Source organism: Spea bombifrons, chromosome 2 (genome assembly GCF_027358695.1).
Source record: "Spea bombifrons isolate aSpeBom1 chromosome 2, aSpeBom1.2.pri, whole genome shotgun sequence".
NCBI lineage: Eukaryota > Metazoa > Chordata > Amphibia > Anura > Pelobatidae > Spea > Spea bombifrons.
Window position 1 is genome coordinate 17,961,607 of NC_071088.1, and position 23,352 is coordinate 17,984,958.

The window sequence follows — 23,352 nt, forward strand, 5'->3', positions numbered from 1 at the left end:
CAGGGACACAGAGGCAGTCAGCAAAAAAGGGAGGAAGACACTGAGAGTGTGAATGAGAGTGTGAGAGAGCATGAGTGAGAGTGTAAGAAAACATGAGAGAATAACATACTGGATGTGGGCGTGGTTTTGGTGGTTAGGGTGGCCTTGGTTCCAGGCAGCTCAATGTCTTGGGCTGGCCCTGCCAGATACCTACACTAACATACCCATGTTCCAATACCCAGACATAGACGCATATCCAGACACACAAGCTAACATACCCAATTAAAGACACATTTGCAAACTAACATACTCCCCCCGATACACGAACATACCCAGACACTCACACTAACATACTCAAAGACACATGTTCACACGCTAATATGATCACATACCCATACATACACACAAACAAACCCAAAGGCACCTGTTCACATACTAACACTAACATACACCCCTCACACACGTATATACCCAGACAGACATGCAAGCAACGCACTTACCCTGCAAAGACTGTCTTTGATGCTGCTCACCCCCGTGGCAGGAGTTACGCAACCCTGCCTCCCCCTGGAAATTAGGAGGATAAAGAGGTGAGTCTGAGTGTCAGCGCTTACCTTTTTCTCCTTACTACCGGAGCACACCCCCTATCTCGAGGGGTGGTTACAATTGCCCTGTTACACCACCTCCCCCAGATCTGCCAATGATTACATGTAGCAGCTACCTTATGACACCTGTGTCACCTACGTTTCACTATGTATGTGATTTCCAGATTCCTCCAAAAATGATCTAAACAATGCTCAAAAGCTCACAATCATGCTGACTTACACAAAGTTAAGTTCTTACGGCCGTGCTTTCTTAACATTCCTACCTAGATGAGAACGTAAAGGGAAAATTTCCGTTATGACTGGTGTCGTAGATCGTGGCAACATTGATAGATAAGAAACCACATGGAACATACGTGTTTGGTACTACATAAGAATAGTGACAGCAATTATAACAGCCATCATTTCTCTCAGGAGCAGTAGCTTCCTGGATTGCAAATAATCAGTGACAGATGACTTCCTTTTCTCCCACTCACACTGCCCTCTGTGCAAAGACTTTGTAATGTGCATATAAACACATACAGTTATTGCTTATAATTAATCTCCTGTCTGCCTTTCCCTATTGTCACATGTAAAAGACAACTCCTGGGTTATTTTAAGTACGCATTAAAATCACGGTTACATATTCATTGTGATCCCTCTTTGTGGTTAAAGCTTAAATATTGCGTAGTATTGCTATCATTTAAGGATTTGATTTCCTGTTATTATTAGATTCGCAGAGGACAAAAATCAATAAAAGTTGTATATTACAAAGAAAAGTAAACACGATGCAAATGTATCCGGAAACTAAGCCTTCCAAATTCACAATTGTTGAAATAAAAAAAAAAGTCAATATGAGAATAACTAAAATATCGGCAAATTTATTAAACACTGTCGTTAAAAGGGAGTTGACGGCTTCAGAGTGTTTCACGTAACTAAACCTTCAGAATCATGAATTTAAAAAGAGGGGGAGGACTAAATCCGGAGGAATAATCATGCAGACCCAGAAAATGAAAGTTAAGATAGCTGCTCCAATAGTAAATATACATAAGGCTAGTTCAACAAGTGATTTCACTTTAAGGACATAGGTGACTAGTGACAAAATATAAATAAACAACGTTCTGCACGTTCATCCAATAGAATGCACTTTTTACATTGTTTAAAAGAGGCAAAGAATTCCTTCCTGACTCCAAAACGTCTCCAAACGTTTTTTTCCTGGCTCAGTCTTCCCCATTATTTCCAAAAATCGTATTTGTTTGCCACCGTGTGCCAAAACGGTATCCTGTGTTTTTCTGAAAGGGAAATGTAGATTCCAAAAATATCGGGGCTCCTCCACCTTTACAAGCTGCTTTGTTTTATATTATATTTGATATATTAATTTATCTTAATCACATAGATAAATTACAACAACAACAAAAAATATGCCACAGAATACATTATTATTGTGAGATAGGAAGACTAAGTTATGCCAACTGTGCCATGCTAAAAAGCATAATGTATATACATTATTAATAGTCATAATATATATAATATTTTACATAATTTTACTTTTATTCAAGAGAGAGAACATATAGGCAACACATATATAAGCTAAATTGTTTATGCTTTTTTAAGCATACTATTGACTTACTATTAACAGGTTCAAGAAAATGGTCAAATTTAACATCAACATTTTATTTCATTCTGCTGTGGAGTATAATAATTTAATAATATTTTTTATAGTGCTTTTCTCCCCGTGAGACTCAAAGCACTTAACAAACATAAACAGACAAATACAGTAGGTCAAGGGTTTCTGATGGTCAGATGAGATGACTGAGTGCCTGATAAAAGAGGTGACTCTTTAGATTTTTTTGCAAGGTTTGCAATGATGGTGACTCACTGAGCGTGATCAAGAGTTCCAGAGTGTGGGAGCAGCGTGGCTAAATGCCAAGGAACCCGATTTTGTCCAGGAGGGATCCGTTGGCTAATCAAAGAGAGCAAGAGGGAATATAGGGTGTACTTTGGTCCTTGATTGTTGAAGGCTTTGAAGGTAAGAAGGATAAATATTAAAGCTTGTTCCCCATTTAATTAGAAGCCATTGCAGGAAGTGGAGAATAGGGTTTATGTGACATGAACGAGTCAATAGTCTGGCTGCTGTATTTTGTCTGTAGACATTGGAGTTCTTTTTCTAGTAGGTCCAAGGTAAAGTGTGTTACTGTATTCTAGACAAGAGGACACATGCATGGATTAACGCTGGCATATCATCTGGTGGAATTGGGTGTCACATCCTGGCTATGTTTCTAGGCAGATTTTATTATGGAAGAAATGTGCTTTTTAAACGACAGTCTGATGCGATCAGCACTGCAAGATTTCATACCACTGTTGATCTTTTCTGAGTCTCCAAGTTCCAGGCCAGTTGGGTGATCATCAGGTATTCTTGTTGCACAGGGTCCCCTCACCAAGAGTTTTGGGTTCACTTTTAGTCTGCTAGCATTCATCCACTCTATGAGGTCCGCTAAGCAACGATTGATGAGGTATGTCTGGTCTTTAGTATCTGGTGCAAATGAGCAGTAGAGTTGTGTGTCATCTGTGTAGCAATGGTATCTTAAGCCGTGTCACCTAATGATGTCTCCCAGTGGTAGCAAGTAAATTGTGAATCTTATGGGAGACAAGATGGAAATGTTTGGAACTCTGCAGGCTTATTCTGTTGAATCCAATGAGCATGATCTGGATGTTACTGTCTGTGATCTACAATAAAAAAAATATTTAAACAAGTTAAGGACTGTGCTTCCTAGATCACAGATGTCACTCTATTACAATTCTTTGGTCAACGGTGTCAAATGCAGATGAAAGATCCAAGAGGTTTAGGATGCAGTAATCACCTTTATCTCTGGCCATAAGGAGATCATTTAGCACTCAGACTAGCGCTGTTTCTGTACGGTGGCAACATCTGAAACCTGACTGAAAAGGATCAGATATGTTATAGCTTGATAGATGGGCCTCCAGTTTTGTGGCCACTACCTTTTCAATGACTGTCCCCAAAAATGGAAGGTTGGATACTGGTCTGCAATTTGCCATGCAGTCTGAGTCTAATGAAGGGTTCTGTAGGAGGGCTTTTACCACTGCTTCTTTTAGAGGATCCAGGAGGTTTTTAGTGAACACAGCACTATTTTTGTGAGAGGTAGGGCGAGCGCATGTGGAGATGCGAAGCATGAAATCAAAGTAAACATCTTTGATAAAGAAAGAAAATGATGTGGCTGATGTTTATTTAATAAATTGGGTCTACAGCTCAGTAAAAGTTGTTGCTGTTGTTGTGACATGCACAGACGCTTTTGACTTTATATAAACATAAAATCAGTTTATTCTCAAACAAAAGATAAAGGCATACAAGTTACGCCAGCCAACCGATCGAATAATGTAACAGCTGAAGAAAACTGAAATATTGCTTAAGTTGTTTAATAAATATATGTTAAATTTATGAAGCATATAGATTAGGCTAGACGTACCTCATCTGGACATAAGTGAACTATGTAATGAACATTTACAGTATGTCAATGCAAAGCCACTGCACTCCCACTCTGATGTAAGCATATTACAGTGTTCCCCACGGATACATTGACACATGAGGAAACACAGGAACACACAAACCAACAAGGGGGCAACACGCCCCAGAGCCACTCATGTTGAAAAAGATGTATTATTACAGCCACAAAAAAGTATATTTAGCATTGTGCACAAGTGTGGGGGGATCTTCACATTGATGCACTGGACATCAGGCTGTCTAAAGACATTGGTGGCTCCATGCTTACAGGTTCAGTGTAATGGAGCTTGGTGTAAACGCCAGTACATCTGCACAGTTTGAATACCCCAACATACATGGAGTAGCCCAGGAGTCTGACCATGCTGAGATATGTGAACCTGGGAAGTCTCATGGTTTTTGCCCCAGTATCAGGGTTAAGAGGCATATTTTCAAAGTCACCAAATCATTCATATTCTATAATGCTGTGTTTATATAAAAGGCTGCAGTATGTTATGATTGATATACCTGCTTGAATTGATTCAATTAAGTTTATCTTTAAATAATCACAAGTCAGTGTTTTCCATGAGGACTGCTATTAGATCAATGCCATTAATACATTTTGTGAGTCACTACATAGAATCTTCACAATGGACTATTAAAGGGTTAATATTTCAAAGTAAGCTCATTTAGAAAGTTCCGAGGTATGCTGATAGCCAACATACTTGGGAACTTTAGATCAGGTCTTAATGTGTTTCTTTAAGGGTCCCTCCTCATTTTCGGACACTCGCTCTCTGCGGTTTGAGTGCATTGAGGGCCCTGGTTTATTGAGAAGGGTACAAAGAAAGAAGAACAAGAAGGGGCGAGAAAAGAACAGAGCTTTGGGAAAGGAGACACTGAGACAGAGCGTGAGAGAGAGTGAATGAAAGTGTGAGAAAGGGTGAGTGAGAGTGTGAGAGAATAAATGAGTGTGAGTGACACAGAATTTCCTTTTTGAATTGAAAAAACACTCCAAATTTCGTACAAACTGAGAGGGCAGGAAACAAAATTCGTTGTCTGAAAACAAATGGACCAATAAACTATACGAAAAATGTGTCCAAATCATTTTTGGCCCAATTAATGAAATTATGAAATATATTATAAATGAAATGAATCAATAAATATAAATGAAAAACCACAGATTCTTTCTGACATAGGTGAGAACCCTTTCAAACAGAATAGCTATTAGCAGCATCACATTTCCACATATTGCAATTTAATAAATGTTTGATTTGTAAAAGTGAAGTAAATGTCATGAGAAAAAAAAAGACTTTTCAAAATTCCTTGTGAATGCTTAATTGATCAATTTGGTATACCTCTTAATACCTGTATAAGCTGTTAGCGTTATGATATATCGGTACTAGCTTGTGATTTTTGGAATGTCTGCTGGGAAAAAAGACATTGCATATTACAGCTGGCTGTTAGATTGCTTGTGCATCTGCTTGTCATCTTCGCTGGTTTCCTATGTATTAGTATGATTCGATGGACTACTGATGGAGGGAAACAGATGGTTTCTTTCCAGAATACAGGTTGTGGCTCATAGAAAGCCTCATCACCCAACAGCGTGCTCTACACCCCCACCTCCCATTGGGTGGCCATATCTAAGAGCTTCCCAGGGAAACTGCCTACAGCTTCACGAAAGTGCAGGACTAACCAGTAGCCACAAAATAGGCAGAGTTAAACCCAGATAGCATTAAGTTAGTTGGGGTGGGTGGGGAATTGGTCAGGAAGTAGGTGTGGCTAAATGCTGCTCCTCTTCCTTGAGAAACCAGAGAGTAACTCAGAGGCATGGGGAAGCAACAGTTCACTCGGAGACTCTGGGTCAGGCCTGGAGAGTTCCCAGCTATGAGAGTGGCAGAAGTTCTGCTGCACCCTCGGATCTGCTAAACTGACAAATAGTACTTTGCAGATACATCAAAGAGATGGGTACATTTTATCACCAATAAGCCAATGCATCAGTCCAGTTTGTCCATTAGCATATCCAGCTGTACACCCATCTACTGCATATGTATGTGTTGCCTGCTTATGTATAGACAACCGTGGTGACTACTATAGTCTAACAGAATATAACTATATATTTTATCAATAGACGGTAGATATTGCAACAAATAATATATATATATACAAATAATAGGTGGTGCAATATACATGTATTATGTAAAAACACATTTAGCAGTGTACTAAAATAACACATATAAGCAGACCATAAAGCTGTTTAGAGCCCCATAGATTGAGGGGGTCCCTATCAGTGGGGAAAAGGGAGAACCTTAGCACATATTGAAGTAAAATGAGTAGAACTGTTGAATTAATTCTGAACATGACCATCTCTACTATGGACTGCACATGGTTGATTTTCTAATTTTAAGAAAATCAACTCCTGCAGATGTCAGTGACGTAAGAAGTTGTGATTTTCCTCCCATGACAGTTCTCTGGCTCCAAGGAACATTTCCCTGTAACAAGCAGGAAGGGTAGACATGGTTATATTGATTGAAGTCCTTGCTACCAGTGATGCTGCATTTGGCCAGCAGATGGCTTCATTTGTCATTAGACGCCTCAGTCTTGCTGCAGTAGAGATCCAGAACACTTTCCCTGCTACTTAGCTGTGCTACAGTTGTCTTGTGCAAGAAGGTGAACAGATGACATTCCCAGGATTGTGTCTAGGAAGATCACAAGGGTTCAAAATAACTACATATTCTTCCACTTTTAAATTCAAGCAACAACACAAGCATGGACCCAATTTAGGAGGACAGTAGTGGGGAGATAATCTCAGTGAATGCACTGGAAGTGAACATAGAAGTAAACGTGGATCTGGCTATGTAGTGCTTTTACAATAAGGAATCATTTGGGATGCGAGTAAGGAAACATCAGCTGACTAATATATGCTTTAAAAACTCAACAGCACAGAAGATATATAAGAAAAATAATGTGAAGATATTGAGAAGATGAAGAGCTGAAGGTCAGTTGCAAGGCATATTAAGCAAAATATTTCCCGTGCATTTAAACACAAGTCCAAGAGACAAACCATGAGTCCGGAAAACTGCTTTCTGCTTGACTTTGAATCAGATAACTTTGCTCTGGCCAGCTCCTGTATGAATCAGAGCTCTAACCATTCATCTGAAGATTGGTTTTACCCCGGAGTCACGTATGCTATAGCCCCGGTGTATGGGATCATTATCCTCATCGGGCTCATTGGGAATGTCACCCTGATTAAGATATTTTGCACTGTAAAGTCTATGAGAAATGTCCCCAATCTGTTCATCTCTAGTCTGGCTTTGGGAGATCTGCTACTCCTTGTGACTTGTGCCCCAGTGGACGCCAGCAGGTACCTGGCAGATAAATGGCTCTTTGGGCGAGTGGGTTGCAAGCTTATCCCCTTCATCCAGCTCACCTCGGTGGGGGTGTCTGTCTTCACATTGACAGCCCTTTCGGCTGACAGGTATGTAAAGTGTCTGGGCACTTTAAACCCCAAGGGAAACTGCAACAGCTGCTAAAAGTGACCTGCAAGCAGCAGTGTGCACAGTGCGGCGGGGAAAGGGTTAACAGCAGTGTGCACAACACGGCAGGGAAAGGGTTAACAATCGTTGCGAGCACCTTGCTGAGGCTCCTTTACCTTCTACTGTCTTGGTTTGTTAAAGAGGCTGCACTGTTACAGAATGTTGGAAACACTTAAATACATAAAGAGATTTAGCAAAGTATGGAATGGATGTTTACAAACAAGAGGTCATAATATAAAACTAGAGATTCTGAGGTGTAATAGTAAAGAAGTTTTACTTTACTGAGAATATGGTAGATAAGTGAAACAGCCTCCCAGAAGTAGTGGTAGCACAGCACAGGGAAGGACAGCACAGGGAAGGAATTTAAACATGAATGGGGTGGGTATATGGCTCTTGAATTAAAAAAAAATGACCAAGGGCAGATTAAGGTCTAAGACTTTACATTGCCTTTCTATGTGCCTTTATCTACATTTTGCAACAGATGTTGAAAGCAGTAACATACCGTATTTGCTCGATTATAAGACGACCCTGATTATAAGACGACCCCCCAAAATCTGAATATTAACTTAAGAAAAAAAGAAAAAGCCTGAATATAAGACGACCCCAAAGGAAAAAAGTTTTACCAGTAAATGTTAATTCATGTAAACTATTTTTTTTAATAAAAGCTATGATTGAGAAAAAGATTTTTTTTGTTTTTATTTCCAATATGGCACTGTGGCCCATGATATGCCTTTTAACCCTCTATATGCCACTGTGCCCCATGGTATGCCTTTTGACCCCCTATGTGCCACTCTGCCTCCAGAAATGCCTTATACCCCTATTTCCCATTCTGGCATTTAGGGGGTTAAAATGCATATTATGGGGCAGAGTGGCATATAGGGAGGTATAAGGCATTTCAGGAGGCAGAGTGGCATTAAGGGAGTTAAAAGGCATTGTATAGAGCACTCTGCCTCCAGAAATGCCTTATACCCCTATATGCCACTCTGCCATTTAGGGGGTTAAAAGTCATATTATGGGGCAGAGTGCCATATAGGGAGGTATAAGGCATTTCAGGAGGCAGAGTGCTCTATTAAATGCCCCCTTAACGCCACTCCAGAAATGCCCTATGCCCCCATTTAACACACACACACACACACCCTATACCCCCATTTAACTAACACACACACTCTCCCCCCCCCTCTCACCCCCCTCCTCTCACCCCCCTCCTCTCTCCCCCCTCTCTTACCGGTGCTTCCAGCCGGGGCAGCGGGTTGACGTCGCCTTCTGCTGCAGCCGGAAGGAGGTGTGGCTAGCAGCGGGGGTTTGTATGCGTCCGTCGCGTATACTTTCCCCGGCTGTCAGAGATCAGCTCTCTGATCTCTGACAGTCGGGGAAGGTCTATGCGACGGACGCAGACAACCCCCGCTGCTAGCCACACCTCCTTCCGGCTGCAGCGGACGTTGTCTACGCGGATCACGTAGACCTCAACCCGCTGCCCCGGCAACACAGCAGGGAAGCAAGGAAGCACCGGTAAGTGTGTGTATGATGGGGGGGGGGTCGGGTGAGACAGGAGGATCCAGGTCCCCTGCAGCGGTGCGGGGGATCTGGATCTCAGTCTCCTAATCAGACCTCTATTTGAGGTCTGATTAGAAGACGACCCCGATTAGAAGACGAGGGGTATTTTTCAGAGCATTTGCTCTGAAAAAAACCTCGTCTTATAATCGAGCAAATACGGTAATTACCTAATTCTAGAACTGGTTTTCTTAAGTGGTCTCAACATCTTAGGGCTGGAAGACAGTTCCCTGTAACTATGATTCTCTACATAGTGGTCACTGTCTAATCCCATTGGGAGAATATATGTTGTGTCCTGTAAAGAGTGTGTTTACAGTTTCATTGACACGTTTGAGGATAAACATTGCTATAGAATGCTAGTGACTTGTATGTGGCTGAAAGTTCTGTTACAATCCATAACATAGAATTCATAAAGATATAGTGCAGAGCTGTTTAAGCAGATCCTGTCTCAGACAGTCTAAAAATATAATGTTTTTTTCTATAAAATGCAAGTAAAAGGTGAAATGAAGTGATGGAATACCAACTGTCAAAAATAAGTATACAGCTCTATGGAATATGTTGGCGCAATAAATAATAATGTGTTAGAAATATTACCAGTCTTGTTTGGTGATATTTTCAAAGATCAGGGGCAAAAAAGCTTTCATTCATAAGGTTTGGCTGTATAGCCATTGCCCTGGACTCTTGTTGTACCAGTGGCTGCCAATTGTAATTTGAATTATCCATCCAATTCACATTATACAACAATAATAGTAATGGAATTTACTCCATTCATGAAAAACAAATAATCCATACACTTTACCTCTTCCTTCTAAGGTGATATTTGTATTTTCTGTTGGAACCCATAGGTAATGACACATTGCAGTCCAGTAGCAACTCTTAATGCGTGATATAATAACGTATGTGGTATATACAGACATTTACCAGCATGGTCTGCCGTAGCAAATTTATATTCCATAACGGACTGCAAGCTTGTTAACAAAGAATTAATAGGACATTTGTGTAGCGCTAGCAGGAAGCCCAGTACATGCTTGAAGGTGATGAACAATTAAGTTTGTTTTCATAAAACAAAGTACGTAATAGTACTCAGAATATATATCTTTATTGTGTTTAGTATACCTCAAGTCAAAAATTTTAAGTGTGTTTCGATAATTGGCTTACAAGAGATAAAAGAGCTAGAAGCCAGAGAAGCATAAACATTATTTTATTTATCTTTATCTATATATCCACTATCGATCAATGTGTATATACACACGTGTTTATATATATATATATATATATATATATACACACAATGTGTATAATACACACACACTATATATATATATATATATATAATTATGCATGTGTAAAATGCAAGTTTCTGTCCTGTCAAAAGACACAATTGATATAAATGCAGCATTAAGTGACACACACACACACGCAAATGGTCCACCAGCTAACTGCGGTTGATGGATGTTAAAGTCCAGCCACATCCGGATGATACCAGTTGCCAAACTCTGTTTTAGATGGTAAATGAAGAATTTCTAAATTTCTGTATTCTAGTCTGTGACGGATGTGATTTTCTGTGATGTCACTGCAGCGGTGAGACCACTTAAATCACTTGCTTGCCAGAAATTTGCAGTAAAGGTCTTGGCACTTGATGGAACTGAATACTGTCAATATTGATATAAAGCAATTCTGGGGTCAGTTAATATGTAGACTAGAAACTATGGAAACAATCTTGTTAATGACCACACTCTTTGTCTAGAACCGATCTTCATAAATACGAAACATATTTGGTAAAAAATAAAAAGCTTCAAGAAGCCCTAAAGCATTTGAGATAATATACTGGGTGATTTTTTGTTAGAAAATTCAGAATTACAATGGTCAAAACAAGCAAGAAATGGATCATACTAAGCTGTATTGGGCTTATTTGGCATGCAGTATCTGGATTAATAGTCAGCTCTTTATCTAGTTTTCCTTTCAGCGTTTGCATGTTTGTAACATTGAATTACATCACATCTTTTTTAGTTTGAGTACCAGCAGCAGGTGATTGATCCCAAAAGCAGGTGGCTTGTGCCTCCAGTTAGTTGCTGTCAATTGCATAACCCTCAAGCATCCTTTACACTGCTGGATCTCTCCCATTCATGCTGAAAGGATTACATCAGTGTTGATTCTCGGCTTTAACATCCAATATCCTCAGCCTGTATTTCACTAGATAATGGGAATGGGAGTTGTGGTTTAAGAATTGGAGATCTATGGAATCCTACCCTTGGACTGAATGTTCATAAATGGGAGCCACACAGTGATCTGCATGCATAACGTGACCGGTGCCACTTGGCACAAAACCGTTCAACAGCAGCCAAGGAATAAGGAGTTTTTTTTGTCATGTCTTACCACGGAAGAGTTTACTCCAAGCAATGGGGCATGGTTAAGAAGTTTAATTTGTTCTGCTTTGTACATCAAGGAGAAAATTACAAACCAACATTATTACGGATGACCAACTTTGGATAATTAGTGTTTATTTTCCATAAAATTGTTCTCTGTAGGGTTATCTTAGATGCACTTAATTACATAGACCAGGTGCAACATTGCTGCTTACTTGCATATACAAATGTAAGAAAAAAAACCCCAAACAAACCAGAAGCATTCTTCTAAAGCTGGGGAGTATACTAAATACTATATATATATACTATATAAATACTAAATATACTAAATACTGGAAAGTGAAACAAAAAAATACGCTGGAACGGCAGAAAGTAGTAAAGTTATGGTAGTTATGGCAACATCCTTAGCCACCTCCTAGGACTGACCTTGAGTAGGGTCTCTTATTTATGTGAAGCATCTTCTGTGTTGAGTACCGGGACATGACATCACATCTCAGTGCCAAATCTTGGGTACAGGGTTGTGCTAAGGTTGATGTAAGGCGTGCACTGCACCCAGAGGCCAGTAGGGCTGGTCTTAGTACTGGGCAGCCCATGCAGCCACCTTGATGCCTTAACCGGGGGGTATCTTCTTCTCGAGAAGCACGACAGGTTGGGGAGATCAGGGATTTCCCTTTACCTGGCTTAAAATTAACATTAAAGTAATGCCTCGTGAAAGATAACATATACCCGATCAGCCATAACATTATGATAACACTTATAATCTTGTTATCATGGTAACTATCAGTAGGGGGGATATATTAGGCAGCAAGTGAACGTTTTGTCCTCAAAGTTGACGTGTTAGAAGCAGGAAAAATGGGGAAGTGTAAAGCGTGACTTTGACAAGGTGTCAAATTGTGATGGCTAGATGACTGGGTCAGGGCAGCTCTTGTGTGGTGTTCCCAGTCTACAGTGGTCAGTGGTTCAAGGAAGGAAAATCAGTGAACCAGTGACCAAGGCTCACTGATGCACGTGGGGGGCGAAGGCTGGCCCGTGTGGTCAAATCCAACAAACGAGCTAATGTCGCTCAAATTGCTGAAAAAGTTAATGTAAGTGTAAAAAAATAGCCTTACATTTGTCTTGCTAATCTCCAAACTTAAATCCCCCGTGTGTGGAGGAGATGAGGTCCATATAATGCAAGCTTTGCATGATATGAGACTAGTCTACGTCCTATCATCTTATGGGGAAAGTTTAGCAAAACATTTTTGCCTACATTGATGATCAACACGGTCTATGGGCCATGAAAAGGCCAAAAATACATTTAAAAAACAGCACACTGAAAAGCAATAGTAATCTAATCAATGCCTGATGGGAGATCCTGTGTTTATATAGTGGTTACTCAATTCTTTGACTATAACTGGCACACCAAACTTTAGTCCTTTTAACTTTATTTTCGGACTTGCCCCTTTCCATGGAAAGGGCTTCATTAGTCACCCAAAGTGTGCTTAGGCAGGACCTCATCCAACCTACCAGGGTGACTTAGAGTTGAGAGGGTACATGTTTTATTAATGTCAAATTATTTTTAGTATTGAATTTACAACGCTGCACTTAGCCCTGCCCAATCTAAAAGACAGAGCTGGATGGTTGTATTAAAAGAAAAACAGGTTTTTTTACAGATTCACTGAAAGGTCTCTACAGTATCCAGAAAATGGGATACAGACTGAAAGAATAAGGCACGGTAAATAATTGTGATCAAGGGACAACATTCTATAAACCTTATAGTTAATGCCAATGAAAACATACAGAAACAACTAGCTCACCCAAATAAGGATTTAAAGGGCAAAGGCAAGACAAATCAGTATTGATCTGGTGTAGAGGGGTTAGACTCACTCTGTGTTCTGCTAGTGACTCTATGATAATGTTGACATTTAGTGAATTGACCTGCAAGTGCACAGGGGATACTGGGATTCGAGTACGGCCCCCATGAATGCACCATAAATACAGAATATGTGCCACTGGAACATGTAATTAACATCTGTCATTCGACTTCCCCCAAAACACTTAACTTTTCATTGGTGCTATTCTTCTGTTATGTATTTGAACGTGTTTCCAAACATTAAATGCTCTCCTTACTTTATCTACTGTTTAAACACCAACCAAAACAAATATCTCGAAGGGAATGTATAATAAGTTTAAATAACACGCGATAGGAATAAGTACAGCAAATACAAAAATGAAGCATTTAGCCTAATTGAAATTACCCTGCTTTGATGCTTATCTATTATTCAACAGGGTTAAGAGACTTCCAAACACAGAATGACTTTTTGAAATAAATTGCAATTTGTTTTATCGTATTCATTGCTTACCTCGATGCAAAACTAAACACGCCACCTTGGGAAACTGATATAAAGACTAAAACCAATAAGAGCCAGGGCTTTCACTCTTTATAACAAAAGAACCCTAAGCTGCTTTTTACAACCAAATCCAAAATCATCTGATAAGTATGTTACATGTTAATATATGAACAGTCCAGTAAACAGTTTAAAATAATAAATATATGAAACTAGTTACTAGTTCTGTTGAATTAAGATTTAAGTGGAAGATGAAACATCATAAAACACATAAAAATTGCTTGGGTTTTAAGCTTAACCCCATATTGAGTTGATTCTTTATGAGAATGCTAAAGTAGTCCTTTGCCCCATTGACTTTCCTATCTCAGAGCGTCCAGCTGTATGATTAAGAAGAATCCATTTACCACAGGCAGTTTGATAAGGAGTCTGGGTGCTTGTCTTGGAGATTGATGTAAGATTATAGAGCAGATTAATCTAATTCGAGAAATAAAAAAATGGCACCATTGTTCAAGAAATGAAAAAAAACAACAACCTTGCACTGTTGTGAGTATTTTACTGCTCTGGTTGATAACCAATGGTGTAGTCTAACAGTTGCTTGTCTTACAGTTGTTTAGTTGTGTAATTAAAACACAAAAATGGCTATTGTAATCAGGGGCCTACCTAGAATATTTGGCAACCATGGCAGATCCTATTTTGGCACCCCCCATCAAACCCTTGCTCCCCCCAGTAACTCACATACACACATGCACATGCAGATACTAACCCATTTACACCCTACACACTGATACTCACTAACACATACTCCCCCCCCACACACATACACATTCATGATCACACACTTATACATACATGCTCACACAGCACATATAGACATATGTACATTAGTCATGCTCACAGACAAACACTTAGAAATTACTGTTCACTTTCGTAGGACTAACCAAAGACCCAAATCTGAAGACTCCAACATTCTTTGTGAATTTTGGTCCACCGAACGGTTTTACAAATGTATCAGGGCTTATTAATAATTCAGCATCAGGAATGCATTATACCTATCTTGAAGCAATCTTTCATAACCATATTTGTCAATCGTCATTATAATCCTATGTTGTCAACTAGTATTCCATGATATTTCCTAATGATGTTGTACTTCATTTTCCAAGTTAATATTTAAAAAATATTCTGACCCCCAATATAAGATTGTAGGGGGGATAAAGGTGGAGACATAGGCAGTTAATGTTAGGTTAAGGCAGACAAGACATAGTGTATAACGCCTTACAAATGCTACTTGGTTAAGTTATTAAGTATGAATTTAAAGATAAGCTTTTTTTTTCCACTTTGGCTGAAGAACAGAGTCATGACATCACCCACTCACACATGTCTCCTCCCTTAACAAACAGTGCTGTAGGTGTGTTATCAATTTATAATGCCAAATCAATTCCATAAATTGAATGTATTTGATTCTTCGAGTGCTGGAGTAACAGATTAGGATATATATAGTTACAGGTATTTTTTTTTCATTTCTATGATTCATAGTGTGGCAAATAGCTGGGAATATGCATTATTTTTATTTGTATTTTGAAACATAGTATCGTTGGAATTCAGTGGATACTTCCAAGTTAATAACCTGCGAGTAATCTATGTAATTGTGGATGCCCGGTGTTAATTGATTCATTGTAGAACTTTACCTTCTAAAGCTTTTTCTTTTTCTGCCATTATAAAGGATGTTAATGCCCACACTGCTTCTAGATGGCCTACTAATTCATCACAAAGTGGATGTGTAATTGACTGAGAGTAAACGTATTATTATCTTTGTTAATTGGCTTGGAAGGCAAAATTCCTTGTGCTCCTTAATTAATAAAAAATTAATCTCTCCTGATGTGTTGGAATTATCACATACACTGGATGTTTTATATTTACAGAATGCAGCATTAGGATAAGGGGATTTGTCTGCATTTACTACTATATTTTTTATATTTAGCTATGATGTATCATCTTGGCATTAAACAGTCTAGTTCTCTTTACAGTTTCAGGCTAGGTTTCCACTTGGGTTTTTGTCCTGCCACTGCATTCTCCTGCGTTTTGGCGTTTTTTCTGGAGTTTTTTTCTGGCGTTTTAGCCTTTCTGTGGAAATTGCTTTTTTGACCTTAGGCAGTTTTTCCAGCCTTTACACGTTAGAAATGTCACCCAGCTAAAAGGGATTAGGATAAATGGCAAGTATCTGCCCCCTCCTGATGTCATTTCCTTGGTAGAGTTCTACTTAAACACGCCCCGGCTGACCCTTTTGTCTCTTTTCTGTGGTTTGTTTTATTCTGAATGTCTGCTATTCTAGGAAGATTGGCCTCACAGTTTCAATACTCTTTCTAAACCCATGTGATAGTAGTTACTGAGTAATATAAACAATGTGTACTAATTAGACATCCATATTGCATGTACACCAGCAGGAGATATAACCTACTGTTCTCTTCCATAGTTTCTCTTCTCGTTGAGTTACTCTTCCCGTTTTTTGATTATGAGTGTTGGCAGCCCTTGAAGGAAGATAAGAGAAGGAAGGTGGTTGCACAGCAGCACTTGGTTATACAGGTATTTTGCAGCAAATGCCTTTGTGTCTAATGTTGCCAATTTTTAAAATCCTCTCTATTACCTACATCTTCTTCTCAAGCCTCCATGAGTGCAAAAGTAGACTTAAACCGTCAGTTTCTGACTACTGATTTTCTTCTGCACTCAATGTGTATATCACGAGAGGTCACATCACATAAAAATAAATCACAATATTCGTGATGTGAAAGTTGGCAGCATCTTAGGGGCAGGGACAAGGTAGATATTTTCGTCCAGCTAATAATTACTACAACATCTTTGAGATGTCTTTAATAAATGTAGATACAGACACAGCTGCTGTCAGATACAGTTTAAAACCTAACCATACATTCTCCAATAATGTAGAAAATGCATTCATCATGTAGGGAAATCTGAGTATAAAATATTTTTCTAAATGGAAACAACTTTAATAAAATTTCCAGCAGAGTTTTTCAGACCGCTTAATTCTTATACTCTGTATTCTTTACACATTGCCAGTATCTATGTGAACTGTAAATCTGGAACACAGTTCTCGTTGAAGCAGGATTAGGAATCATAATTTATAGTTTAAATGGCATTTAGGTCTACTGTCAGTTTTTCTCAATTCAAAATATAGCTTAAATATATAATAATATAATATAGCATATCAACATCCTAAAAAGTTAGTTCTCAAGTAGTTGAACTACAGTTTGAAAAGATATGTTTTAAATTCAGGATTCAGAGAAAAGATTCACTGTGTGGTTCTAGTTAGTAGTATTACAGAATCATACATAGAAACACAGAATTTGATAGCAAATAAGAAGTTTTTGGACCGTGTTGTAAAAATCTATGACCTTATGTGGTCCTTGGTTTTGTGTTATGCCTTTCCCATGTATGTTCCATCACTAGCTTGTGTGTATTCAAACATAGATCATTTCGTAAATTGTTTTGACAATTAAGCTGATTTTGAATTTAGTAATGCAAAATATTAAACAAATCCTATTCTACTCTTGAATAGGTTATGCCAGTGTTATGCCAGTCAGTTTTTTTAACAAATAAAAAAAGGCAACATCCACAAATAACCATTATTTCCCAGTAGCAAGACTGGTATTTGCAAAGCCGTAAAATTAATTTGGATGGGCAGTAACCTAAATTATAAAGCAACTACAGCCAACAGATAGCAACCAAGCTGCTCTGCAATGAATACTCCCATGAGGATCAGCCAACCACATAACCAAATACCATGGGGGTTAGGAAAAAATGTCGGTGCGCTAAGCTAGTCTCAGGCTCAAATAATACAAATGTATAATACGAGGCCTACCAAACAGTGTGAGCATGCTGCAAATACAGTGTGTTGGCTGTACAATGTATACAAAAAACAAAATACTGTCTGCGCTTCTCACCCTAATAAAGTTGGCAACAAATATATAAACAATATAAATGAGAGGTTTTGGTTATATGAATTGGCCAAAGCATAATTAAGCTCACCCGCCACGTCAAGGCACACTCTCAATAGGGTGAGAACCTACTCTCACCTCCTACATACTGCTACCAAAACCTTATTAATGTGTTGGGGGAGGGGCAATTAAACCTCCTCCCTATTAACCCCTGGACAGCAAGCTGCAACCAGACTGATGAGGAGCCAACAACCTCAAATATGTGCAAACAGGGAAAAGAAAAATGTCGGTGCGCTAAGCTAGTATCAGGCTCAAATAATACAAATGTATAATACGAGGCTGTTCCACAACAATGGCACCTGCCTGCTTTCTACACAGCTTGTATAGGGAAATCAGAATGCTAAGGTTTAGGTTAACAGACAATGTTAACCCCAGCAGATTTTTGGTTTTTTGCTTTTTTTTTACAAATCAATCCATAGGCTCAAGCGTTGCTACGTATATTTAACATCAGATTTGTAAATACACAATGCCCTGTCTGATTTTTTTTGGTGTACAAGAGTCTAGTAATTTTCCAACATGGAGCAGAGTATGCAAGCAGCTTAATAGCTGTTCACTGCTCGTGACATAACAGAGAATTTGTACATCCTTTATCTTTTGCAAATCAATTCTTCATACTGTATATATTTATATCTGATTTCATCAATTTACAAAATATTATTTCCTAGAACATTTGCATATATACACATTCATTCTGTCAATAACTAAATAGTCTTCGTTTTCTTGGACAGAACCACACGATGGTGCCCCTTAGTAGCTCAGTACCTTAAGCAACTTCTCATTTTACTTGTGTGGTAGGGCTGTTGCCATAATTTGTCAATTATTAACAATATTTGTGGTAGAGGTAAAACATGAGCGAACATTCAGTTGTCTGAAATGTGCCTGAACCCCCCCCCCATTATAGGTAGTATAGGGCCTACATCTCGTAAAGGAGAAGAAAGAGATATAGGAAAGAGAGAATTTAGAGAGTTCCACCAGAAAGAGTGAACTTAGGGTGGGAGGGCAGTCGGGCAAAGCGCTAACGAAATGTCGTGAAGGAGGGGGTCCTGTAGGAGGCATAAATATTCCCTGGGCTTTGGAGGAAACAAAGCAATAACTTTATTAAATTATCACCCTGAATAATGAAATCATTACTTAAAAATCTAAGAGCAAACAGGTATCTAAATGATAATGGCTTCCATCGTGTACACTGTTTGTTAGAAGTGTTATCACAAAAGCTGATTTTTACAACAAACTAATAAAACATGCTAACATTACCTGCATACATCACCTGCATACATCAGAAGCAAGACAGAGAAAGGGACACTTTTGAAAGCAGTTGTCCCTCACATATATTTGGTTATGCTGTAATTAAAACATAAAGTACTACTTTCCATTAATTCAGGGGCCCCATAAGTGATACAGCTTCCGAGTTTAGAGCCTGCAGACGGAAACAAATTTATCATACTAACTTGTGAAAAAAAAGAACTTTATAATTTTGCAAATGGTCCACATTTCATAGGCATTTTTTTTATCATGTACTTTTGGCAAAATTCTGTCGAAAATAACAGCCAGTAAAATATTTATCATTTGTTCAATAAATCATGCCTCAAGCACAGAACACCTCAATTGATGGATTTACAAATCAATTAAAAAAGGTTAAAAGTTAAAATACAGAAATTACTTATATGGTAAATTGCCTCAATTGCTAGTCTGTTATGGATGCACTAGCCATCAAATAGTAGGATTTGTGCTAGATGAGGGTATCCATTATAGGGCATGTCTTTCATTTATTTAAATCAGGGTAAAGAGGCTATTGAAGTTTAAATGGAGATTATACCATATGAAAAGATTATAATCTTTTGCATGTATTGTAAGATTAAGGTAAGCTTAATACCGTACATATATCCAGCCCATATTTTTTAGTATTTGACATGTCAAATGAGTTAAACGCATCCATGCATCTTGTAATGAGATAGTATTTCATACAAAGCCCTTTACTTAATAATTATGGTGGCGGAGGGTTGCGTAATAGCAGAAACCCACAAGGAGCATATCCATAAGTCCCAAAAGTTAAAATGCCTGAGACAGCATTTGTTTTGCAGGAGTGTGGTAAGGCCATGGGTGAGTGTTCATGGGAACTGACCACCACAGACATATTTATTTTATTTACACAATTTAATTTGTAAGTGAATTTTAGATAGAAGTTATCGTGTGTTTCAGAGGTGTGAAGAATGTTAACTGGTCTTTCATTCAACTGAAGAAAAGAACTGTCCCCATTCAAGGCTGCCAAACAAAATGCTTGGGACTTTAGCCTCATAAGCACTCTGTTAGCAGCACCCATATTAATGCCAATTTACCAAACACTGACTTTAAAACTAAGAGGGCTTGCTACATTTTGTTACCTTTCAATAATCATTAAGAGAACAGAGTTAAATCCAAATTAATCTAAAATAACTCTACTGCCCACCCAGATCCCTTTATTTGTCACTATTCTACTATTCTCCATTTCCAAACTCTCAAAACTTTCTCCATTTTAGTTTCTGCCATTGTCTACCTCTGCACTCTTTGTAAATCAATTTGCTAAAATTCTTCGCTTTTTCAACCTGTTGTAACTAATTGATTAATCAACCAAATTATGAGTTATCACACAGGGTTCTGTGATATCCTGTCAACCTCCTTAAATTAAATTTAACATACTGTATACATACTACATGTTTATAACATTGCTGCATTCTGACAATGCATTAAATCTTTTTAGGTAAAAAATTGCCAAAACCCATATCATTTGCTTCCATCAATTATATATATATATATGTGTGTGTGTGTGTGTGTGTGTGTGTTCTGGAATGTAGCCATGTAGAAATGAAAGCATCTAATCCATATAGATGACAGATGAAAATGTATGTTTTTGTTTTTTTTTTCTTGCATTACAATGTTTAAGAAAGGTTGTGGAGTAAAATTGATTTTAACTCATTACGTTCATAAGCGGTAAACAATAAACTACAGAATAACCTCCTGTTAGATTGTAAATTCCAGTTAACAGATTCCAGTAGTTTGCTCAACACTTTCACATTGATTATGACCTTTCCATGCATGATTTGTCAATCACAGCTTTTATTCTCTTTAAAGGAAAGCTGTAATAAAAACCTCTCACCTCCCTTTCTTGCTGTGTGAGAGTCTTTACGGTGTTTTTGTTATTAGCATTGGTAATTAGAAATAAGATATATTAAAAATAACAAAACAACCCATATATAATTTTACCAAGTGAAATAATCTGATCGGTTCTGATCGCAGTATATCCCTGTGGCCAGTAGACCTGTGCACAAGGCCCAGAATCATTTCAAACAACTTTTTTGCTTTGTATTTGGTTCATTTGTGTCCTGCCCTTTCTGTCCGGGTGAAATTCTGGGGATCTCTTTTTTACCCAGAAAATCTATCTTTCTGCTTCCTGTACCCTCCCCATCCCTTGTATCTGCTCCCTGTTTAATTAACAGGTTGGTGGATATTTGGATTTTCACTTTTTTTAAGGAAAACAGTCTTACAGAACCCCTGAGATTTGTACTTTTATTTAGTGTAATAAAAGCTCACTTAATGTAAGCAAGATTTACTTTACTGGGGAAGTGGATATGTGGAACAGTCGCCCAGCAGAAGAAGCTTGAGGTCTACTAAACCAATTAGATCTTTGCACCTCTATTATAAGTTAAGAGTTTTTAATATATTATTAATATGTTTAGTTTTCTGAGTAATCTGAGATCCATTTTTTTCAGTATAGATATGTCTGGCATTGCAATGGTTAACTATAGCCTTTTTTTTGCTGTATGTAACCTTTTGCACCCTGTCCTTGCTCTTTTCCTGGGCGCTTGCATTTGCTAATACTTAATAAGCAACACCTATGAGATTTATTGGACTCCGAATGCTACCCTCTTTTAACCTTGACCGCATTTTCTGTTTAAGCTTGTCTGGCTCCAGGAAAAGTAACATTTTGTAATTTGTCAACTCCCAGAAAACCTGTAAGAGGGAGAGATGAGTGGTTCTATAGCAGGCAAACAAATTAGCAAAACGTACAAAAATGATGGTTTTATTTAGGGTTTGTTTTCATTTGTTCCGTTGGTCCCTCCTTCTGCCGACCACTTTTGCTTCCACTTCTTCTTCATCTTCTCTCTTTTTTCCTTCTACCTTCTCTCTTCTCTTCTACTTTCAATCTGCTATTTTCAATCTTATTTCTTTGTCCGTATCTCCCTGTACATAACCCGGCGGAAACTTGTGCCAAAATGATGGTGCTGCCAGTGACGTCTTCTCCCTGGATTGGAGGATCTGGAAGAGGATGTCACCAGAAGCACCACCATTTTACCAGAAGTTCCCATGGGGTTATGTCCACGGAGATGAGGTCATTGAATATAGCAGATTGAATATAGAGGAGAGAAGAGAAAAGATAGAAGATGATGAAAATGCGGAAGAGGTAGGCAGAAGCGGAAATGATCGTCTGAGAAGGTAGGGAAACATTTAGAGAGGTTGAGAGAGAGTGAATGAGAATGAGACTGAGTGAGGGTGTGTGAGTGTGAATGTGAGTGAATTCTTTTTGATTGGTGGGGTGTCTGGCCTCATTTCTGAATGCCCAAGTCTTAACAAAAACTGCACTGAAATCATTGATACAGGTTGCTTTGTATTCATACGCAAGAGAAACTCATACAAAGACATCCTATTATAGTTGGAAAAATGAAATATATAGCAAGGAAACCGCACAGTAAAATAATATATTTAAATACAATTTTTTGTGATTATGAACAGTTACTGCACAGCTGAAGTGATCTTTTGATTATTTTAAAAGAAAAATGCAGAGTGTTATATGACATTGAAGGGGACGGTCACCGCCATAGCTGTTGGCTGTTCTTACGAATGCTACCCAAACCAATCAACAAAACTCAGCAACTTAACAATAGGAATTATCATTCATATCCTGAGAATGGTAATACATTCTACTGTAATAGTATAAAGCAGGTGTTTTTTTTTTAAATAAGTTAAATGTTTGGCACCCAGGGCAGATCCTATGATTGGCATCTCCTCCACCAGCCTTTTGTGTCCCCAACCTCCTGTAACCCAGATATGCACTGGCACACATTTGTAGACACGCTCTCACATTTGCACAGACTTACACACTCATGTCAACACACCTGCACACGCACATACCCGGTAACACACACCCTACACACTGTATGATAACACATACTCCCTCTCACACACACATATGCATACACACTCATGCTAACACACATGTACACATACAAACTCATGCTAGCTATACATACCTATACATCCACGCTCACAGAATTATATATATATATATATATATATATATATATTCAATCTGACACACACATACATACATACATGCTCACACACTAGCATGTCTGACCTGGACTGGCCCTTTGTGAACAACTTTGGACTGGCTACACCACTGTTTATATCCAAGAATGACATTGCATAGGTCTTTGTTTATAGTAAAAAACCATACAATTTAGCCATTGGAAACATT

The 23,352-nt window shown here is 38.4% G+C and overlaps 1 protein-coding gene across 1 annotated transcript in view; it reads left to right on the top strand.

The window, feature by feature from the left end:
• The first annotated feature begins 7,115 nt into the window (after positions 1-7,115).
• GRPR (gastrin releasing peptide receptor) overlaps positions 7,116-23,352 on the top strand; it is a 28,354-nt gene continuing 12,117 nt past the window's right edge. Inside the window, exon 1 of the mRNA XM_053456954.1 lies at positions 7,116-7,528. Within this exon, the coding sequence (XP_053312929.1) occupies positions 7,116-7,528 (413 nt within the window). The remainder of the gene's footprint in view (positions 7,529-23,352) is intronic.